Source organism: Thermobia domestica, chromosome 16 (genome assembly GCF_964235325.1).
Source record: "Thermobia domestica chromosome 16, izTheDome1.hap1.1, whole genome shotgun sequence".
NCBI classification, from domain to species: domain Eukaryota; kingdom Metazoa; phylum Arthropoda; class Insecta; order Zygentoma; family Lepismatidae; genus Thermobia; species Thermobia domestica.
In genome coordinates, this window is record NC_137469.1 from 77,521,429 (window position 1) to 77,539,968 (window position 18,540).

Sequence of the window (18,540 nt, forward strand, 5' to 3'; positions counted from 1 at the left end):
AACATTGATGGGCGCGGTGGCTCAGTGGTAGAGCGTTCACCTCTGGTGCTTGGGGTCCCTGGTTCGATCCCAGCTCGCGCCGTGTGGACTTTGTGGTGGTCATAAACCGTGCTCGTGGGTTTTCTCGGGGTTCTCTCGTTTCCTCCCACTTTCTTCATTCCACCATTTCATTCATTTGTCAACATCACCGTCTCCTTTAGCCTAACCGGCATAATCGTGGGACGTAAAACTAAAGATTTCATTTTTTCTTTCAACATTCACGAGAATGTTACCACTCCAAGATTGTTTCTTGAACTGCTGATTATTCCATACTTACTCCTTCTCTTTGTTACAAATAATAAAAAATGTTGTACGAATTGAAATTAATAACCTTATATTCATAAAAAGTACAATCTTTATTATTAGATGATTTCGGTTGTGTGCCACTTTCTTCGGTAACTTCATGAATTTCTAGGCTAGACTCACTGTATATCCTCTTATCCTATGACTGTCTAGGAAAAGGACAACGACAGTACTCGGAAACGTAGATACAAGAAAATTTACCAATTATACTGGCTTAGAAACACTTGTACAAATCTATTAGTAAATGTCGTACGAAGCTAGCACATCCTCCTTTTTGTGTTCTGTTGACTTGGTTGTAAATAGTACTTATATGTAGTACAGTCCCGATTAACCGAATTTTCGGGTTAACCAATTCGCTAAAAATATGCCTTTACTTGTACGTGACTTTTATTTTAAAAACACCAACAATGGGAACAGTATTTTTTTCGGTCTAACTGTTATTTGTGAAAGAGTGAGTTCATCGTTACGATGGGTTGGGCTGTACTTACCCACTCTCCCATCCTCATTTATTTGTAGCACACGTACTGTAAAGGTCAAGAGACACCTGACAGAAGAACCATTGGTTGCATTAAATTCGGTTAAACGGAACTCTACTGTATCTTTCTTTTCCACTCCTACAGTTAGCGTTTCAATTCGCATTTTACAAATGGTCACCCTCAGTCATAATACTTACTATTGAACTTCATCCAGATAATCAAACTACTGAAGTTCAAATTTGTCGCTGAGCAGTTTTTTCATTGTCAGAAGAAAAACAGGAAAATGAAATAGGTAACAGTTCAAGAAATCATCCCGGAGTAATAACATTCTCGCCAGTTGACAGGAATAAAGTCAAACGGAATATTGCAGCTTTTTAGACGTTACGACGCACCACAAAGGTTAAAAAAAAAAAAAGTTTTTAATAGAAAATAGTGCGTTGAAATACATACCTGAACTTAATATATGGTTAAACTATTCTGTACTTCTTTTCATAGAAAGGCTGTATTCTAAAGTAAGTTGTCTTAAGTGGGATAACTATTATCTGTAACATATGAAATAGAGATCGATTTTTTTGTTAAATTTAATATTTATTTTTAACGTTAGGTCAGTTTCGAGGCTTGATCTTGTTCAGATTATCCCAGTGGATGTGGACCCAACGGAAGGTTGCTCTTCGAAAGCCATCGTATCAGCGATTTCAAAAGAAGGCGCTCGGAATACAGCCATAGTGTTGGCGGAGGAGGTACATTCTGGTCAAGTTTTTAGATGTGATGTAATTGTGGACGTCATCAAGAAACTGAGTATCATTACGACAACGAGAGAACTTTTCATAGAAGAAGCGCCAGAAGCTTTTGAAGTGAGAGCATACGATGATCAAGGTAAGATTTCCTTAATATTATCTAAAAACCCGAAGTTTTAAATAGTATCTATTATTTTTTTTTTAAGACGAAAAGGAAATGATACATTGTAATATTTTACCACGATGATGCGATAGCATTTGACCCATTAGCAACATATAGAACGTACTGGCCCGAGCGACATTTCATCCGACCTCAGCTGCGCTTAAAAGTACACACATTGTCTAATTTCCTGCATTTGAGAAATCGAAATGACGCACTGTACACTCATCCATAATCACCACTATTGTCCATGTGTAGCTAAGTGGCTAAAGTGCGTTTTCTCTGTACGCGTGACTCTTATGTTGGATTCCCGGAGGAGATACTTAATTCAGTTAAGTTTGTGCACCAATCTGAGTATCACATAAGATTGGCTGCCAATGAATTCCTTTTTTTTTTTACAATTGCTTCTACTAGCTATCTGGCTTCTTTTGCTCTGTTCAGCACTACCCAATTTCTGACTTTGCTCATTCAGGAGGTTCCAAACATGTGGCGCCAACATCACATTTTTAACGCTCTGATTTTCTTTCTGTCGCTTTCTAGGAGTGTCCAACTTCCAGATCCGTATATTCCAGCACATCATATAGAGATTTTTGTAAAATGTTTCTTAATATCTGTAATGATAGCTTTACATGTCAGTAATTTTATTGTCTTATTGAAAGCTCCTTTAACTTGCACTAACGTGGCTCTGAGTTTCTTCTCATTCCTTCAGTTCGATGAAATTAAGCTACCTAGGTACTAGTGTGACTTTACTTGGCCAACTTTTCTCGATTTACCCAAACATCAGTACTCTCATCTCTTGTTATGCATGCATTACTTCGGTTTTGTTTTTATGTGTTTTCAATTTACATATCTCATTTAACAGTTTGCTTAAAGTTCCTAAGGAGTCTTTCGTGTCGTCTTCATTTTCTTTCAGGAGGGCTGTATCATCTGTAGAGCATACAGAACTATAAAGCCTGTCATTAATTTTAACACTTCAAATGTTTCTGTCCCTGAGTTATTTTAGTGCTTCGATTTAGATGTTGAACAGCAGTGGTGATAATCCGTACCCTTGCCTCACTCCCTTAGAACATTTTTGCTTTTAGCCTCTGTTTTCTTTTTAACGCTGTTTGTTTCTTGTTCAGCTGGAAGGTAATTTGTCGATCTTCGTAGTTCACGTTGAGGTCTCTTAGAGCTTTGAATAAAATTTTTCATTCAACGTTGTTAAATCCTTTTTTCACATCGATAAAAGCGAGAAGACTTGTTTGCCTCTAGTGCTTTTTCAATGATCCAGTCTGAGACTTAGTATGGCTTCTCGTGTTCACTTACCTCTGCGGAGTTCATATTGGTCTCTTGGTAGAGTTTCCTCAGTTTTCTTTTCCATACACTGGTATATTATGGCTTCTCGTGTTAGAAATTTTGAGGTACGGGCTAAAAGGCTTAATATTATATTTTCATCTCATCTTTGGACAGAAAACTTTCATTTTGATACATAGATTTCTAATTCTTAAACGTTTGAATAAAAAGTTCATACCTTCATATTAACTGGGGTCTGCAAATATTGGATCGTATTGATGTTGTATAATTTCAATCATTTCCTCTGTGTTGTTGCAACTAAACGTGTGAAGAACTTATTGCAGAATATGATTTAACCCGGTGTTGAATCCTGACAGTGGTTACTCGATTAAAGCAACTGAAATATCGATATTGTTGTGACATTGTCTACACATGAATGCTATTATCATAGACAATATCACAATTTATATCACAGATATTGTGATAATTTATATTGGCAATTATCTTGATGATTAAGGTTATTCAGTACCTATTTATCCATATCTATCACTTACTCGTGCTTATCTCGGTCATATAGTATTTACTCACTATGTGAATACTAATACTCACTTAACCTGACGTGGGAGAAAGGGGTTATAGTTATTTATGAGGAACAATGACTACTCAATAATCTACCTTTTGCTATCTCATTTTATTATGTGATCTTATCTACACAAGATGTGGGTGTGATTCTTACAGGGCTGTTCTAGACCCGATAATGACAACGGATTAATATGTGAGTCACCCACTTGTAAATAGATTATTAGCATTATCTCAATGTTTTAAATAACAGACGTAATTATCCATCAGCGATACATAGATTGATATACAAATCAAAGAGTGTATAGCATTACAATAGAATACTGCTATTATTATTATTATTGTTACTGTTATTATACTACTACTCGGGTTTATCATAACCTACGGTTACGAGGACTGTGAGAATTGCATTGCCTGACCATACTGATGTGTGAAATTAAGAAAAACCATAAAATACACAACTTACGTTCCCTATCGAACCCTGAACGTAGAATAATTGGCCTTCAGACTGTAGTGGTAGGGTGAGAATGGTAGGAGATAAGGTATCGTGGTTAGGGACTGGCGGTTGAGATGGACTTGAAGGGGCTGGCTCAGGAGCTAAAGGCTCCTGAGGCAAATTCAGTTTTTTGGATCGGGAACAGGTTCGAACGGTTTAGGTGGTTGGGCTATCGGGGGAGGGGGATGGGGTGGAAAAGCGTAAGGAGTCGGTGGGGGGTATCCGTAATACGGATATGGCGGGGCATACGGAGGGTATGCCGGCGGAAATTGCCCATAATACGCGTGGTAATTATCATTGCCTTTTGAAAATGTATTATTTTGCTTCTTCTTGTTCTTCTGGTTCTTTACTTTGGCCTGCTGGGCCGAGTTCGATTCCTTGTTCTTGTTGCCCTGTTTAGTTTTTGGCGCAGGAGGCTTATCGTGCCGATGATTACACTTAGCACAATTGGTACATGCTTCCTGGCTTCTGCGGTAATCCTGTTGATAGGACGGAGCAGGAGAAGTTGCGCGGGGGGTGGGGGGTCTGGATGAAGTTTCTGCAAAGTGTACATGAGCCTTATGGGAATTGAACTGGAGCTGTAACTTGTCCAGCTTGTCCATTATTTCGGCGTATGGGTCTGCTTGCCTAACCTGGGGAGTAGAATATACAGTGGCGTTGGCAGTAGCTTGCGGGGCCACTGGGGAAAGCTGAGGGTCACATGACACGACCCGCTGTTGTTCCGCAATGCGCTGGTGTAATAACAGGTCAGCCTTCTGCCTGGTAAATGCTTCCTTAATTAATGCCTCAAAATTCGCGAACGTCTTTTGAGAAAAATAATGCATGTGTTGGGGAAGCATAGCAATAACAGCATCTGCCATAAAATCTTTAAAGGGAAGGGTGGGATTGTACTTATCTGCCAAGAACTTCTTCTCAAATAAGTAGTGCGTTAGTGGTTCGCCCGGGGCTTGAACTCGCGATCTGTAGGCATTAAGTGCTGTTAATGGTATCTGACAAGACCCAAATTGCTCCTCAAACGCTGCTTTCAAACCCGCCCAGTCTTTGTTACGTAAAGACTTTTCCTGTGTCTTGTACCAATACAAAGGCGGTCCACTTAAGCATGTGGGAAAGATAGCTTTAATCCGATCGGGTGTCCACGCGTTGATCTCGGCCAAACGTTCAAAATTTGCCAAAAATCTGTCAACACTTTCAGACGGTCCATCGGAAAATACATCTAAGGAGACAGGGGGAAGGATCATGGAAACCGGTGTTGCACTATTAGACCTACTTTGTGATCGAGTATTAGCCATAGTTAACTAGTGAAAGTAGCAAAATGAAATATGAAAATTGCACTGAGAGCGAATCACAAGTTTAAGTAACCAACACTACACATAGAAATAAGGTTTATGCATTACACATAATTATGTTCAGGCAGTACAATCATAAGTCCTCTTATTCATTTCGGGGAGCCATATCATAGATAATGTCACAATTATATCACTGATATTGTGATAATTTATATTGGCAATTATCTTGATGATTAAGGTTATTCAGTACCTATTTATCCATATCTATCACTTACTCGTGCTTACCTCGGTCATATAGTATTTACTCACTATGTGAATACTAATACTCACTTAACCTGACGTGGGAGAAAGGGGTTATAGTTATTTATGAGGAACAATGACTACTCAATAATCTACCTTTTGCTATCTCATTTTATTATGTGATCTTATCTACACAAGATGTGGGTGTGACTCTTACAGGGCTATTCTAGACCCGATAATGACAACGGATTAATATGTAAGTCACCCACTTGTAAATAGATTATTAGCATTATCTCAATGTTTTAAATAACAGACGTAATTATCCATCAGCGATACATAGATTGATATACAAATCAAAGAGTGTATAGCATTACAATAGAATACTGCTATTATTATTATTATTATTACTGTTATTATACTACTACTCGGGTTTATCATAACCTACGGTTACGAGGACTGTGAGAATTGCATTGCCTGACCATACTGATGTGTGAAATTAAGAAAAACCATAAAATACACAACTTACATGTTCTGGTCCATCAATACTGCTGACTTAACCTAGAAGCGTTAAGACGAGACTCTCGCGTATACTCGAGACGAGACTAAACCGCGTTTGCAGAAGCGAGCCAAGACCGACCGAGACTCGATCTAAGACTGAACAAGGCTGAACGTGACTGAACGAGCCTGCATCCAAAACTGAACACCCTGGTTTAGAAACCAGGAGTTTTTATATTTGCCTCATTTGTTATTTTTCTTTCTCATGTCCTTCCGGGCCAGTATATTCTAGACTATGAAATAATAGTTTTGTGACGTATGCATAGAAAACACAGCTTTTACACTTTCACTGAAGAAATTGTTTTGTCGTATGGGTATTATTCAGTTTCCTGGTGTCCTTCTTCCTGTTTTTAACCAAACCAATAATAACTTATTTTTCACAGTTTGGTATTTTTCCGGGTGACATTCACTTTTAATAATACAATGTATAATCTTCGAAATTATAAAAATTTCGATCAATCTCGATGTTCTCGTGATACTATGAAAGTTAGTTATTTCTACATGTACAACTTCTTATGAATTTTGGATTAAACTGTACTTAATACTCTATACTTCATAACTTGCTTTCAAATATTTATCTGTACATTTCGTATTAAAAGAGAAATAAAAATATAGTGAAAAGTACAGTAAATATACGTAAAATTGTGGAATTCATTTTTTCATAAGGACTTGGTATGTTGTAACACAGAAATTAAGATATATGAACTATCCTTGGAAATGGGATGTTTGATACTGGTTAACGTATAGCTTAACATGAAATCCAATCGACGTGTATTTCTATTGTAAATTTAACCTGTTATTTCGCGCAAAGGTCGAGAAAACTAGAAAGTAGTCATTTAGCCACGAGAAATCTTTATTATTATTCAGATTCAGATCTATTAAAGAGTTTTTATGACATTTTTTTTTCATATCAATATAAATTAACAGGTTTAAAACTTGTCAGCAGATGTATAATACAATAAAATTTAGTAAAATACAGAGTACACTAAGAATACAGAAAACAGTAGCAATATATATATATATATATATATATATATATATATATATATATATATATTGCATTCTATAAGTTTTAAATAAAGTTAACATCAGACTTATTAGGACTTAGGGATATATTAGCGACATCATCCTGCGTTTAACGATGATACATTAACATGTTTCACTTCTTTTTTCTTTCTTTAATTTGTAGGAAATGAGTTCAGCACATTAGAAGGAGTGGCTTTTCAGTGGAGCCTTGGTGCCGTGGGACAGTATGATGCCAATACTGTGTTGAGATTTATAAGGTTTAAGGATTCGCCATATAAAACTCCACCAGCAATTGAAATGTTCGAAAGAGAAGGACTGCAAGGATACATGGTACTACTAGAAGGCTTGAAAACTGGCACAGCCAAAGTTTCTGTGTCTTTACCGTATGATGAATATAAGGTAAGGAATATATTATATCTAGTACAAGATTTGTTTATTTTTAAAGGTTATATTTTAGTTTTTCTGTTTACATTTCAGCCTGTGAGTAACGCTAATTCATAATCAGTACTCACTGCTTCGTATCCAATAGATAGCGCTAGCGTGCAGGCACTTTGTAGATTTAACCTTTATTCGCCGGGCAGGGATTCGAACGAGATCGTAGACTCACGTTGAGGGCTCTGGTGACTCTCCTAATTATCACAAGGTAATGATTGATACCTCGTTGGAAAACTTGAGGAACACTGATTCCAACGAGGTAACACGTATGTAATTCCCGCCGTATTTGTAGAAGAAGAAAGAAAAAATTCTAAAAAAAAAAATAGATGAAAAAAAATAATTTTAGGAGCCCTGGCAACCCTTACAGCCACTCTACGCCAACACAATGAAGCTAATGTGTAGGCAATACACTTGTGATAATAATATTAAAAATGATAGCCATTGCTGCAATACAAAGCGAGATAAGAAAAGAATCAGTACAAAATTCCTATAAAAACGCCCTGTATATCATTTTCGAAGGGCTATTGCAGACCTCCACGTTGTCCCCCTCTCCCCGCATAGTACCACGCTATATGCGTTTTCTTCATTATTGTCCGTAGAAAACACAGAAACAAGAATTATGCTTCAAGACCAATTCAATGAAAAGATATCTTGTCTTATATGGAACCGTCCAGATAATGTATTTTACGTCAAAAACTGAGACTCAAAAACAATTGGCCAAATTTGCCTCTTCTCTACTCCTCCCATATAAGCAACAAGTACTTTCGTAGAGTATTAGCGTGTAGTGGACTACTTCATTCCTTCATATACCAATTTTTGACAGTACCCCTAAGGGAGGGGGAATCCCCCGGAAAGAAAAACCTGATGGAAAAGAACACAAAATTTACTCCCCCTCTCCACCGTGGTACCCCCACATACATAAGATGCATATCGGCGTCAAGCTTCATCTTTCAGAAACATATTGGTACCAAAATTACATTCCTTGCTTAATTAGGGGCTGGGCTATTAAGGTTTAAATCCTTGATGCAACAGTTGCGTCCTTCGGCGTTTAAAGCTTAAAACTATCGTGAGGATTTAATTGCAATTTAAAAACTACATCATTTTAATTTAATTATTTTAAAATAGAACAGGACCATAACCGTATTTAGATTTCAGCAGTAATATTGATGTCTTTCTACACTAATACATACATTGTAATGATTTAATTGCAACTTAAACTATTATTGTTCCAATTTGGGATTTGCTGTTTATTATTAAGACAAGGGCAGTAAGCACATTTAGATTTGAGTAGTGATATTTGTGTAACCGCAAGTTACTTCGTGGACAAACTATTAATATGCAGTAAGACTTAGTATTAAAAAATTATAACTTTTAATTAACAATCTTAAGACAATTTTAACTCCAATAGTGTCCAGCGAACTGAAGGGTTGGGGAACAAAATAATTTCTTTAAATTATATGAGTTTCTCGTTATAGGGAATAGGGCCGGCTCTACCGTATGTGCAACACGTTCATTTGCATGGGGTGGCAAGTCTCGAAAGGCGCCAAAATCTGTCATAACTATATTATTTAAACTGACACACGATCATAATCATACGTCTTGCAAATAAAATCAGTAAAATAAACACACGCTGAACAAGACTGCACTTATTTAATATAAAAACACATTTACACGTGACGTTTCGATCTTCTAGCTAAGATCCTCATCGTGTACATCAAAGTGTACGTCTGATGATCTTGGCTAGAAGATCGAAACGTCACGTGTAAATGTGTTTTTATATTAAATAAGTGCAGTCATGTTCAGCGTGTGTTTATTTTATATTATTTAAAATATATTGTTGGAAACAGACTTCATTTTGATGGTAGTTAAATTTACTAAGCTGACCTATTTGAATACTACATTCATAAATCATGTTTAAGTCGGTTTAGTTTAAGGTCACATGGGCAGTGGGAAAGCAAATGGTCAAACAAATCCCAGCATGAATTGCTTGATTGTTATCAAATATAAGAACTCAATTCTCGAACAGTAGCGAACACCTGTTCCATTTAATTAGTTATCACAGTTTTGATAAGAAAACTAGTCTTGTCTTTGTTACAAACAAGTTCCTTTTAACAGATGTAGAAGGAAAATCTAGAAATAAAAATAAAAGGGCAAGTTTCACTGGAATTGCAAACTGATGTATTGAGATTGAAGCTCGATATTGAATTCTATAAGAAGAATTACAATCTTTCTTTTGCAGGTGTGTTTGCTTTATTTTTCACTAACGTAATAGATTATTATTTAAAGAAGGAAAAAAGAAACAAACACAACGAGATTTATTTGTTTGTTCAGGCTTTTCTGAGTGCGAGTGCAGTTTCCTTCCTCTTTGTTGTTCATGATGGGATAACATACTTAAAATCATGGTCTTTTAACATTTGTTCTTTCTAGAGAAAGGGGGAATGTTGCCATTGTAGGGGTGGCAAATTGCCTAGAACCGGCTCCGATAGAGAATCTGAATGTCACAAGGATTTCCCGGGTGAAGGCCAAACCAAGTTATAGTATATGACAGGTTCTCAGGGAAACTTCCGGGGACAGAAATAGCTTTATAAAAGTCGGGCGTATTATGAGAATATTCCGAATTCAAACTTGGCCATTTTACAAACGGTGGTTTTTTCCCGTGTTGGGGCGCTAAAGAAAAATATAGATAACAAATTAAAGTTTCAAGCGTGAGACACTCAGAAAATTTCGCGTACATACGCACAATTACATAGGAAGATTATGCATCAAAATCAAACTCAAGCACAATTATACTTATCACAAACTAATGCAACCAAACTAAATGTTAAACATATTTACAACAAGGCATTGGTACACAAATGAGATCTCGTTAATATACTGTACTTAACAATACGTTGTAGAAAACATCGTCTGTGTAATCGTCTTAAATGATATTTCTCGGAACTTTACTCCGAGAAAAGTTTTTCTTGCCTTTCACCAGATCACAAACACACAAAAAGAAGAGGGAAAGAAAAGAAAAATAGACTTAGGAACTTTATTTTTTTGTACAAATACTTCCCTTAAACTGAAGATTGAGTAAGCATGGGTTTTGAAAAAATTCCACCCCTTAATCAGAAAAAGGAGAATCTCCTCCCCTTCCGTTATTATTACAGTAATGCCTCTGAAATTCGAACAAAAAATTCGAGCAAATTTTTATCCTGGAATCCTAACGCCCAACACGTTTTGTTTGTGTGTATGTACATTTCTCAACCACTCGGAACACCCATACGCTTTGTCGTTCAGTTCATCTGAATCTGTAGTGAAAGCATCTCGTATAATTTGTGCTATTTTTATACTTTTAATTTTATTTACATTTTTATTCAGTTATTATTATTTGGTAATATTTTACGTTTGAAATCAAGGTATTTACTGTTAAAATCACTTTAAAGATTCGAGTTCGTGAGACTGAGGAACGGATTAATCTTGTTTTTGTTGTTTTAGAGGGAAAAAATGTTTTGTAACTCGAACAGTTTGGAGCTGGAATGTATTAAATTCCGATTCCAAAGTATCACTGTACATTTATCTTTTCAGCTGCTAGGATCACGTAAATCCGTGGCAGGTAATAAAGGAGATTTGATATATAAGGGTATTTTGGCTCACAAAATTTGAATATGTTATCACGTTTACGAATTCAATGTGATTGACATAGAGGAAGGGGCGCAAGAATATGGGACGATATAACTTTAACCGTTGCAGTGTGGAATGGTTGCATTTGTTGTTGTAATAATTGAGTTCTTAGCTTCCTTTGTCTTTATTGTATTGTTCCTTTGTAGAACGTGGAGCCGATTGAAGTGCAGCTGACTGTAGTAGCGAATTTAATCATTGATCCACCAGATGTGTATTTGTTAGCTGGTTGTACTGTACAATACCGAATAATGCAAGTTCAACACGGAAAGTTGACAGGTAAGGTTTCGTTATAGTAATTATGTAAGTAATATAAATGGCAGTAATAGTTTCGTAATAATAATGCTGGTTGATACTCTACGAGTGTTACTTAGTTACAGCAATAGCAACAAATTGATACAAACTTTTGGTTTACAACAAGCATTCTGGTAGTTCCGGCGAAATTCGATGTTTTTGTTCATTGGACCATAGTAATTCAGACTTGTTCACTGTTAGGATATCTTTGAAAATGTTTCGAGAGAACATTCAACTTTTCCCCGATATTTAAATCATGATATTTGTAAGCATTAAATTCGTGCGTAAACTCTTAGACGGTTTGGAAACATCGTCTTCACAGATGAATTGTCTAACGAATGGAACAAATAGTAATCTGATGGTACAATGTCCGAAAAACATGGGAGATGCATTAGTTTCTCAACGAAGTAGAACAAACGATGTGATGGGTGATTTTGCTCTCTCTGTATATATATTTCATGAGTCCAATTCACGATAGCGAGAGACAAAGGCGTTAGCGATCATAAAGAAAAAACAAAATGAGCCTCTTATATATGTATTGGGTATTCTAAAAATGACGACCACGGACCACAGAGCACTATTCTACAGGTCAAAATAAAGCGAAAATGCTATATGATGAAATACTTTCCACGGCCTCCTTCAGCCGCTGCGGAGAACTAGGCATTTACAATGTGGCAACATTGTAGATTAACTTTAAAACATAAGCAGTTACTCTACGAGTTTTCAATTAGTTACATCGATTATCGCCAGATGGAGTTATAGCTGACAGGCAGAGTAAATGGAAATTATATGGTATATTTCATAACAGTCATATTGAGGGTATCTGTGAATTATATCGAACATGCTGATTGGCTGGTCGTCTGTTTCAGCGTTCTTCATTGGCTAATCCTTTCTCGATTGCAGAATAGGTTGTCATTGTACTTTTCTGTAGTCTGATAGACGTTGATAATAACCCTTTGCATCGGTAGCGTTATATCATGGTGTAAGAAAAGTCACAACTAGAGTAATTTGTGTGTGTTATACAACTTACACAGCGGATTGATACGAAAGTAAGTCTCGTGATTTAAACTTGTTTAACGTCATAACAATACAATGTGATTTACAAAATGTGATATTTTACTACGGAATTTTTTTAAAACAAAATGCTTCACCTTACGCCTCCGTATTTTCCAGTTGACTTTAACAATAAGAATTTTAAAATGTTTTTGTTATTTTTTTCTTGTTTTTATATACATATTTTTAGTTTCATACGTCAAGGGAGTAACCAGGGTTTATTTACGACTTTAGTCCTTGGCTATGTGCACCCAAGTGACTTTTGTTTTTTTGCTTTCTATAAAATGAGGCTTGTAATCTTCATATACAGTTCAATACAAATTCAATACTTTAAATCTTCTTTATAGTTATGAGTAAAATTTTAAAAATCGTCCCTAAGAATTTTAAAAACTTCGCAATAATTACATTGCAATACATCAAAACTTCGTTTCCATACATTTCCGGCAGTTCCTGCTCGTAGATCGGCCTTGGATCTCCTGGTACTGCGGATTGATTTCAGATCTCCACCATGTGAATTTTCAGTTTGCTTCGGTGACAGTAGCCGGCAACCACCATAAATCCTTTGCATGCTTAGATCCACTTTGTAAATCACTTCGTGCCTTTGTCTCAGTACATGATGGGTCTTAGTTTGCCGCAGCCGTAAAGGTGTAACCACGCCTCATGCAATGTAGCGACCTACAACTAGTTTTGGTCTGCCAGTTTCCGGTCGTACAGCTTCCTATCGTTACACTTGGGTTCATGTCGTTGGCATTGGTAGGATGGAAACCGCAAGATTCAGTCATGGGCGGAAGATGTTGTCTGACTGTTTCCAAAGACACATTTAGACGATTCGCTATATGTCTTTGAGTTGGAGGATTCTCTTACATGGGCATTATTTGAAATTTTGCCTGCATGCTGGTGATGGCTTGTGTGCATGGCCAGGTTGTCATCCCCATTGTTGGATGACCGAAAGCAGGCCCACGGACTGTTTTACCTGCCGATCACATTCTTGAATAAAGTCAGGTTATGTTACAGGTTTTGTCCTATTAGTGCTTCCTGATCATTGAAACACTAAACTGTGCGTTGTAAAGGGCTATAATGTAACGCTCAGAAAAGTGCCTCACTGTTAGCATCATTTTGACCCAGTGAGAAAACAAACATAAACACTTTGTTTGAATGGAGATTTTCGGCCCAGCGAGGAAACCAAACGCGCTTGCTGGCGAGTTTATTCTGCGCGCGGGGAAAGGAATCATGTTCTGTACCCCCAGTTAGGTGAATTTAGTAATCAGGCAATTTCAATTGTTACTAAACATTCCTTCCTAACTTCATAGATAAGTTAATAATATTGCTACACTTCCCATTGTGAGATATTCCTTTCTATGGAACTATTGTAAAGGAATTTATGAAACATTATTTCTTAGAGAATTATTTGTTTGAAGACAATGACGAAATGTCAGAAAATTGTAATCACCTTATGAACTGTGTTAATACTGAAGCGATGTTTCACGTGATTTTTAAGAAAAATACAAATGAAATACAGAGTATTTCTCTGTCTGTGTGAAATTAAGCTGGTGACGCCATCTGTTTCGATTTTCAGCACGTTATATTTTTTGTGTATTTTTGAAACAAAAAAATCACAGAAGAAATTCGTTTAGTTCCTATAGAGCAGAACATTTTAGATTAGAGTGAAACGTTTTATTTTATAAGTCAGTGTATAATGTATAATGTAAGTAGTACTTGAATTGATTAGTATATAAGGTAGTTTTTCTTTAAACATAGTATGAAAAAAATGTAACGAAAGTCTTGGAAATACCTCGAAGAGTCTTTGAATCTTTTCCTTTGATAAAGTGTGAGGACTATGGTTTTGAAGAACCTTGTGAAAGTTTGTAAGCATTTATATTAGAATTACAGGCGCACCAAACTACGATTTTTTTTTTCATTTTCCAGAAATTTCTTTACCATCGTCTCAATATTATTTAGAAATTGAAGATCCAAATATAGCAACTATGGAGAAATCAACCGGACTGGCTACAGCAGAAAAATACGGGAAGACTAAGGTGAGGAATCAGTTTTCACATTTGATATATACTATATGTACGCTTTTAAGCCCTATGTTCGTGCATAATACGCTAATGGAGACTCCTATCGCGATAGTTGAGTAAGAAAGAGGAATTCTGTAGATTCTAGTATACAATTATGAATCCGGGTGTCCATTACGTGCACAAATGGTGGAATTAGCTCGAAATTTACTTTTGAGCCTGAAAAACATTAAGAATATCTACAACTTAACCAGAATGCATGGCGTTTTCTGATTTTTTTTTTTTTTTTTTTTTTTTTCAGGAAGAATATATTTCGTCTAAAGTTGTTTGTATTATACACTCTGAGGCACACGTATAGGAAGCAATAATGTCTCAGCTGTAAAATGCTCACTTTTAGTACAAGAGATCCGGGTTCGATCCAAAGACCTTGTGAGTTTGTTGTAGACAACATCGTGTCCATGGATTTGCTCTTGATCCTTTCCCGTTTTCTCCCACAAATTTATTCCATTAATTCCTTCAGAATCATTTATTTGCCTTAATCATCCATCTTCTTTGTTCTACAAGGCATAACTGTGGGCTGTAATACTGGAAATTTCATTTCATTTCACATTTTAAGCTCTGTGCCGCTTTCAGTTTTTACGTCTTAAAAAATAATGAATGTACCAACCTGCTATGCTCATTGTCCTAATAGCTAACTTTTGATGGAAATCTGATAATCCTTCAAATCCTACATTTACATTTGTTTCTGTTTTGATTATTGTAATTTTTCTCTACTCAGAACATTTTATACTTCCATAGTTTCTTGTATGGGACTCTTTAATAGTGTGGATAGTAGTCATCATATACATATTTCTTTTTGTTTCTTTGTTGTATAATTCGAAATAGCTTTTGTTTGGTTTAAATTGTGTGTACCTTTTAATTGATAAAGCAAGCGATTTTTGTCTTAAACCGTTAACTCATGATAAACCTTTTCCCTGCAGTGGCTAGACTTAGAGAACTTAAAATTAAAGAAAGCTTTAGTATACACTGGATGATGATGGTTGTTATAGTTGTTACCCAGCACAATAAGCTGGGTGTGAAATAAGCATTTTGTTTCTCATCAGATTTGAAAGAAGTTTAGAGAGATGCGTACGTTTATCATCGCAGAGAAAAATATAAATGATAAAGAAAAATGTAATTTGTTTTCAGTTTAATATTCCCTTTGGACACCGCAGCTACATGAGACGAGGCGTACATTGGGTGTCCGAAAACTTCCTGGGCACTGAAAGTAACATGATTTTCAAACACTTTTACATTTTACTCACATTTTCAATGATGTGAAAAATGGACCTCTTCGGACGCACAAATATGTCTGCATACACCTCTGTACTTAATATAGCAAAGATTTTAGGATGTAGCAAAAGTACAGGGTTACTGGCTAACTCCGTTATGTGTAAAGGTACGAAAAATGGAAAGAGAAAAAAGTTGTTGGAAATACATAGTATGGTGGAATTTTTCCAATCACGTCACATTTTTGGCTTGAGATTGGTAAGACGCTCTATGTTAAATGAAAAGCTACGTTTCCAGTTCTGCAGGCTGTTCTTGCCCCTCACCGTACTCACAATACAACATAGTTGGGAAACAAGTTCGAGATTTCTAAGTTCCCTCATAAAATAATCTGCAATTTACCATGTCATTTTTGCATCGCCTTAACGTTCCGTTCGAATAATCTATTAAACTGTGCCTTTTCATTTAACATAGGACGCTTTACCAATGTGGGGCCCAAACGGCTGGGACAATTGGAAAAATTTCACCATTTTAGATTGAAAACTACCTATTTTCAACGCATTCCCTCTGTTTCAGTTTTTTCGTACCTTTGGTCATAACGGAGGTATCTTATGGCTCGAGACTCTTGATACACTCATTATGTAGATGCAGGTATAGGTCGTACATTACTTCTATAGATGCATTCATATTTCACTGTAACTTTACAGACACTTGTGGTTTAACATGGTATGCGAATCATGTTAGGCCCTATGGTAATTAGAACCGCGGTCTCCCGCTCTGAAGGCGAAAATGCCAGACATTTAGCTACGAGAGAGTCCCAAATAGAAGGAAGCAACGAAAGTAAGTAAGGTTCTTTCTGCACAGCTTTCTCGGAGAAATGGACAAATATTTAATTGCTGTTAGTGCTGTCAATATTAGCGACATGCTATTAATTGTCAAAGTTCGTAATTTCAGATACAGAGGACACGATGGCTTAATGGTAGTGTTCATCTCTAGTGTGAAGGACCGGTTCGATATCTGGCCATTTGAGTTTGTGAAGGATAACATCGTGTCCGTGGATTTTCCAGTTTCCTCTCACATTTTCATTCCATCAAGTATTTCATAATTATGTCTTCCAATAGTTATCCGTCTCTCTTAGCCTACACAGAATAAACGTGGGACGCAAAACTAAAAGAAAACCACAATTTCAGATATCGATTGATGCTTGGAATATCGAAGATATCAAGCTATCGCGATTTCATTCCTTGTAAATAAATATCGCCTAGTAGTTTGAGAAATCAGTCCTAATTCCATGCTGAGCAGAGATGAATATTGGTGGACTAATCCGTCCATAACTATATATTTTGCACTTATATCCATTACTGTAATGTTAATGCTGTGGGAAGAAAAGTAGTAATATAATGTAATATATTGCACTCTTTGTTTTACAGGTGTTCCTTCATGACAAAAATGTGGAAGAAGTTGCTGGAATGCGAGTTCCGACTGCGTATCTAACAGTTGCCAAACATGCATATTTATCATTGAGTATACTTCCTCATAGAAACTGGGCTGTCATCGTAAATCAGAAGTATGAGATTGTAGTTGAAGTGTACGACAAGGATAATCACAAATTTTATCTCTCTGAGGTAGGTGGCACTCAGGCGATATAGAGCTGCATACTATACTTATTATTAAGCAATAGTATAATGAATTTTAATAGGAAAAATGATAGATTGTATATGTTGTATTACATTAAATCAAGTTTTTGTGTCATGTGAACAAATTGTTTAATGTTTGCAAAGAATGCGGTCATGATTGAAGACATTTCTGAACTTCGTACTTTGTTAGCTTAGAAAATAATGTCTGTAAGTAGTTTCTCAATATCTCAGCTTAATTGATTGATACACATTGAATAAGGTTAATCTTATCACGCAGTTACTCTTCAATGAAAAATAACTTTTCATATAAGTTCTTGGAAGTCTATATTTATATCATCATAAATTTTGATTTCATTGTCTAATTGTTCCACTTTTTTTTTCTCAGGTTCGTGTCCACTTCCCTGTCATTATCCTCACAAACTGTGTAATTAAGTAAGTGCGTTATGAGCGTACTGGCAAGGACTTGCGTCATGAAAATGCCGATGGAGCATGTCCCGGTCACATGTTTCTCAATTCTAATGTAAACCTCCCGACCGTAAAATCGATAGATTTTGGACGGTGAAACCCCTTGAATTCGATTATTTAGTTTAAGTGGGAATCCTGTACGCAACAGTGGTGCACACATAGAAGTATGACTAGAGAAAAGTTATAGATTATACTTTCACGTACAGTATATATATTCAGATAAAACACACACACACACACACACACACACACATATATATATATATATATATATATATATATATATATATATATATATATATGAATTTCTAAAGAATATTCCTAATAGTGACGGGACGGAGATTCTATTTTAAGCAAATAGTTGCAGACTTGTAACGTTTTTTGTTCCATGAAGCGTTGAGAACCAGAGTAGATCATTTAAGATAGTGCTTCCCAACAGTATGTCGCAAGATTTTTTAAATTTAAAAATTATGAAGCCTTTAGTAATTAGTTAAAATGAATTTTGAGGCGGACTGTACGAGTCAACGCCACAGTAAGAATTCT

The 18,540-nt window shown here is 36.1% G+C and overlaps 1 protein-coding gene across 1 annotated transcript in view; it reads left to right on the plus strand.

The window, feature by feature from the left end:
- Gp210 (nucleoporin 210) overlaps nt 1-18,540 on the plus strand; it is a 134,008-nt gene that overhangs the window by 23,852 nt on the left and 91,616 nt on the right. Inside the window, exons 2-6 of the mRNA XM_081742649.1 lie at nt 1,423-1,694; nt 7,333-7,568; nt 11,414-11,543; nt 14,538-14,647; nt 17,326-17,520. Coding sequence (XP_081598775.1) covers nt 1,423-1,694; nt 7,333-7,568; nt 11,414-11,543; nt 14,538-14,647; nt 17,326-17,520 — 943 coding nt within the window. The remainder of the gene's footprint in view (nt 1-1,422; nt 1,695-7,332; nt 7,569-11,413; nt 11,544-14,537; nt 14,648-17,325; nt 17,521-18,540) is intronic.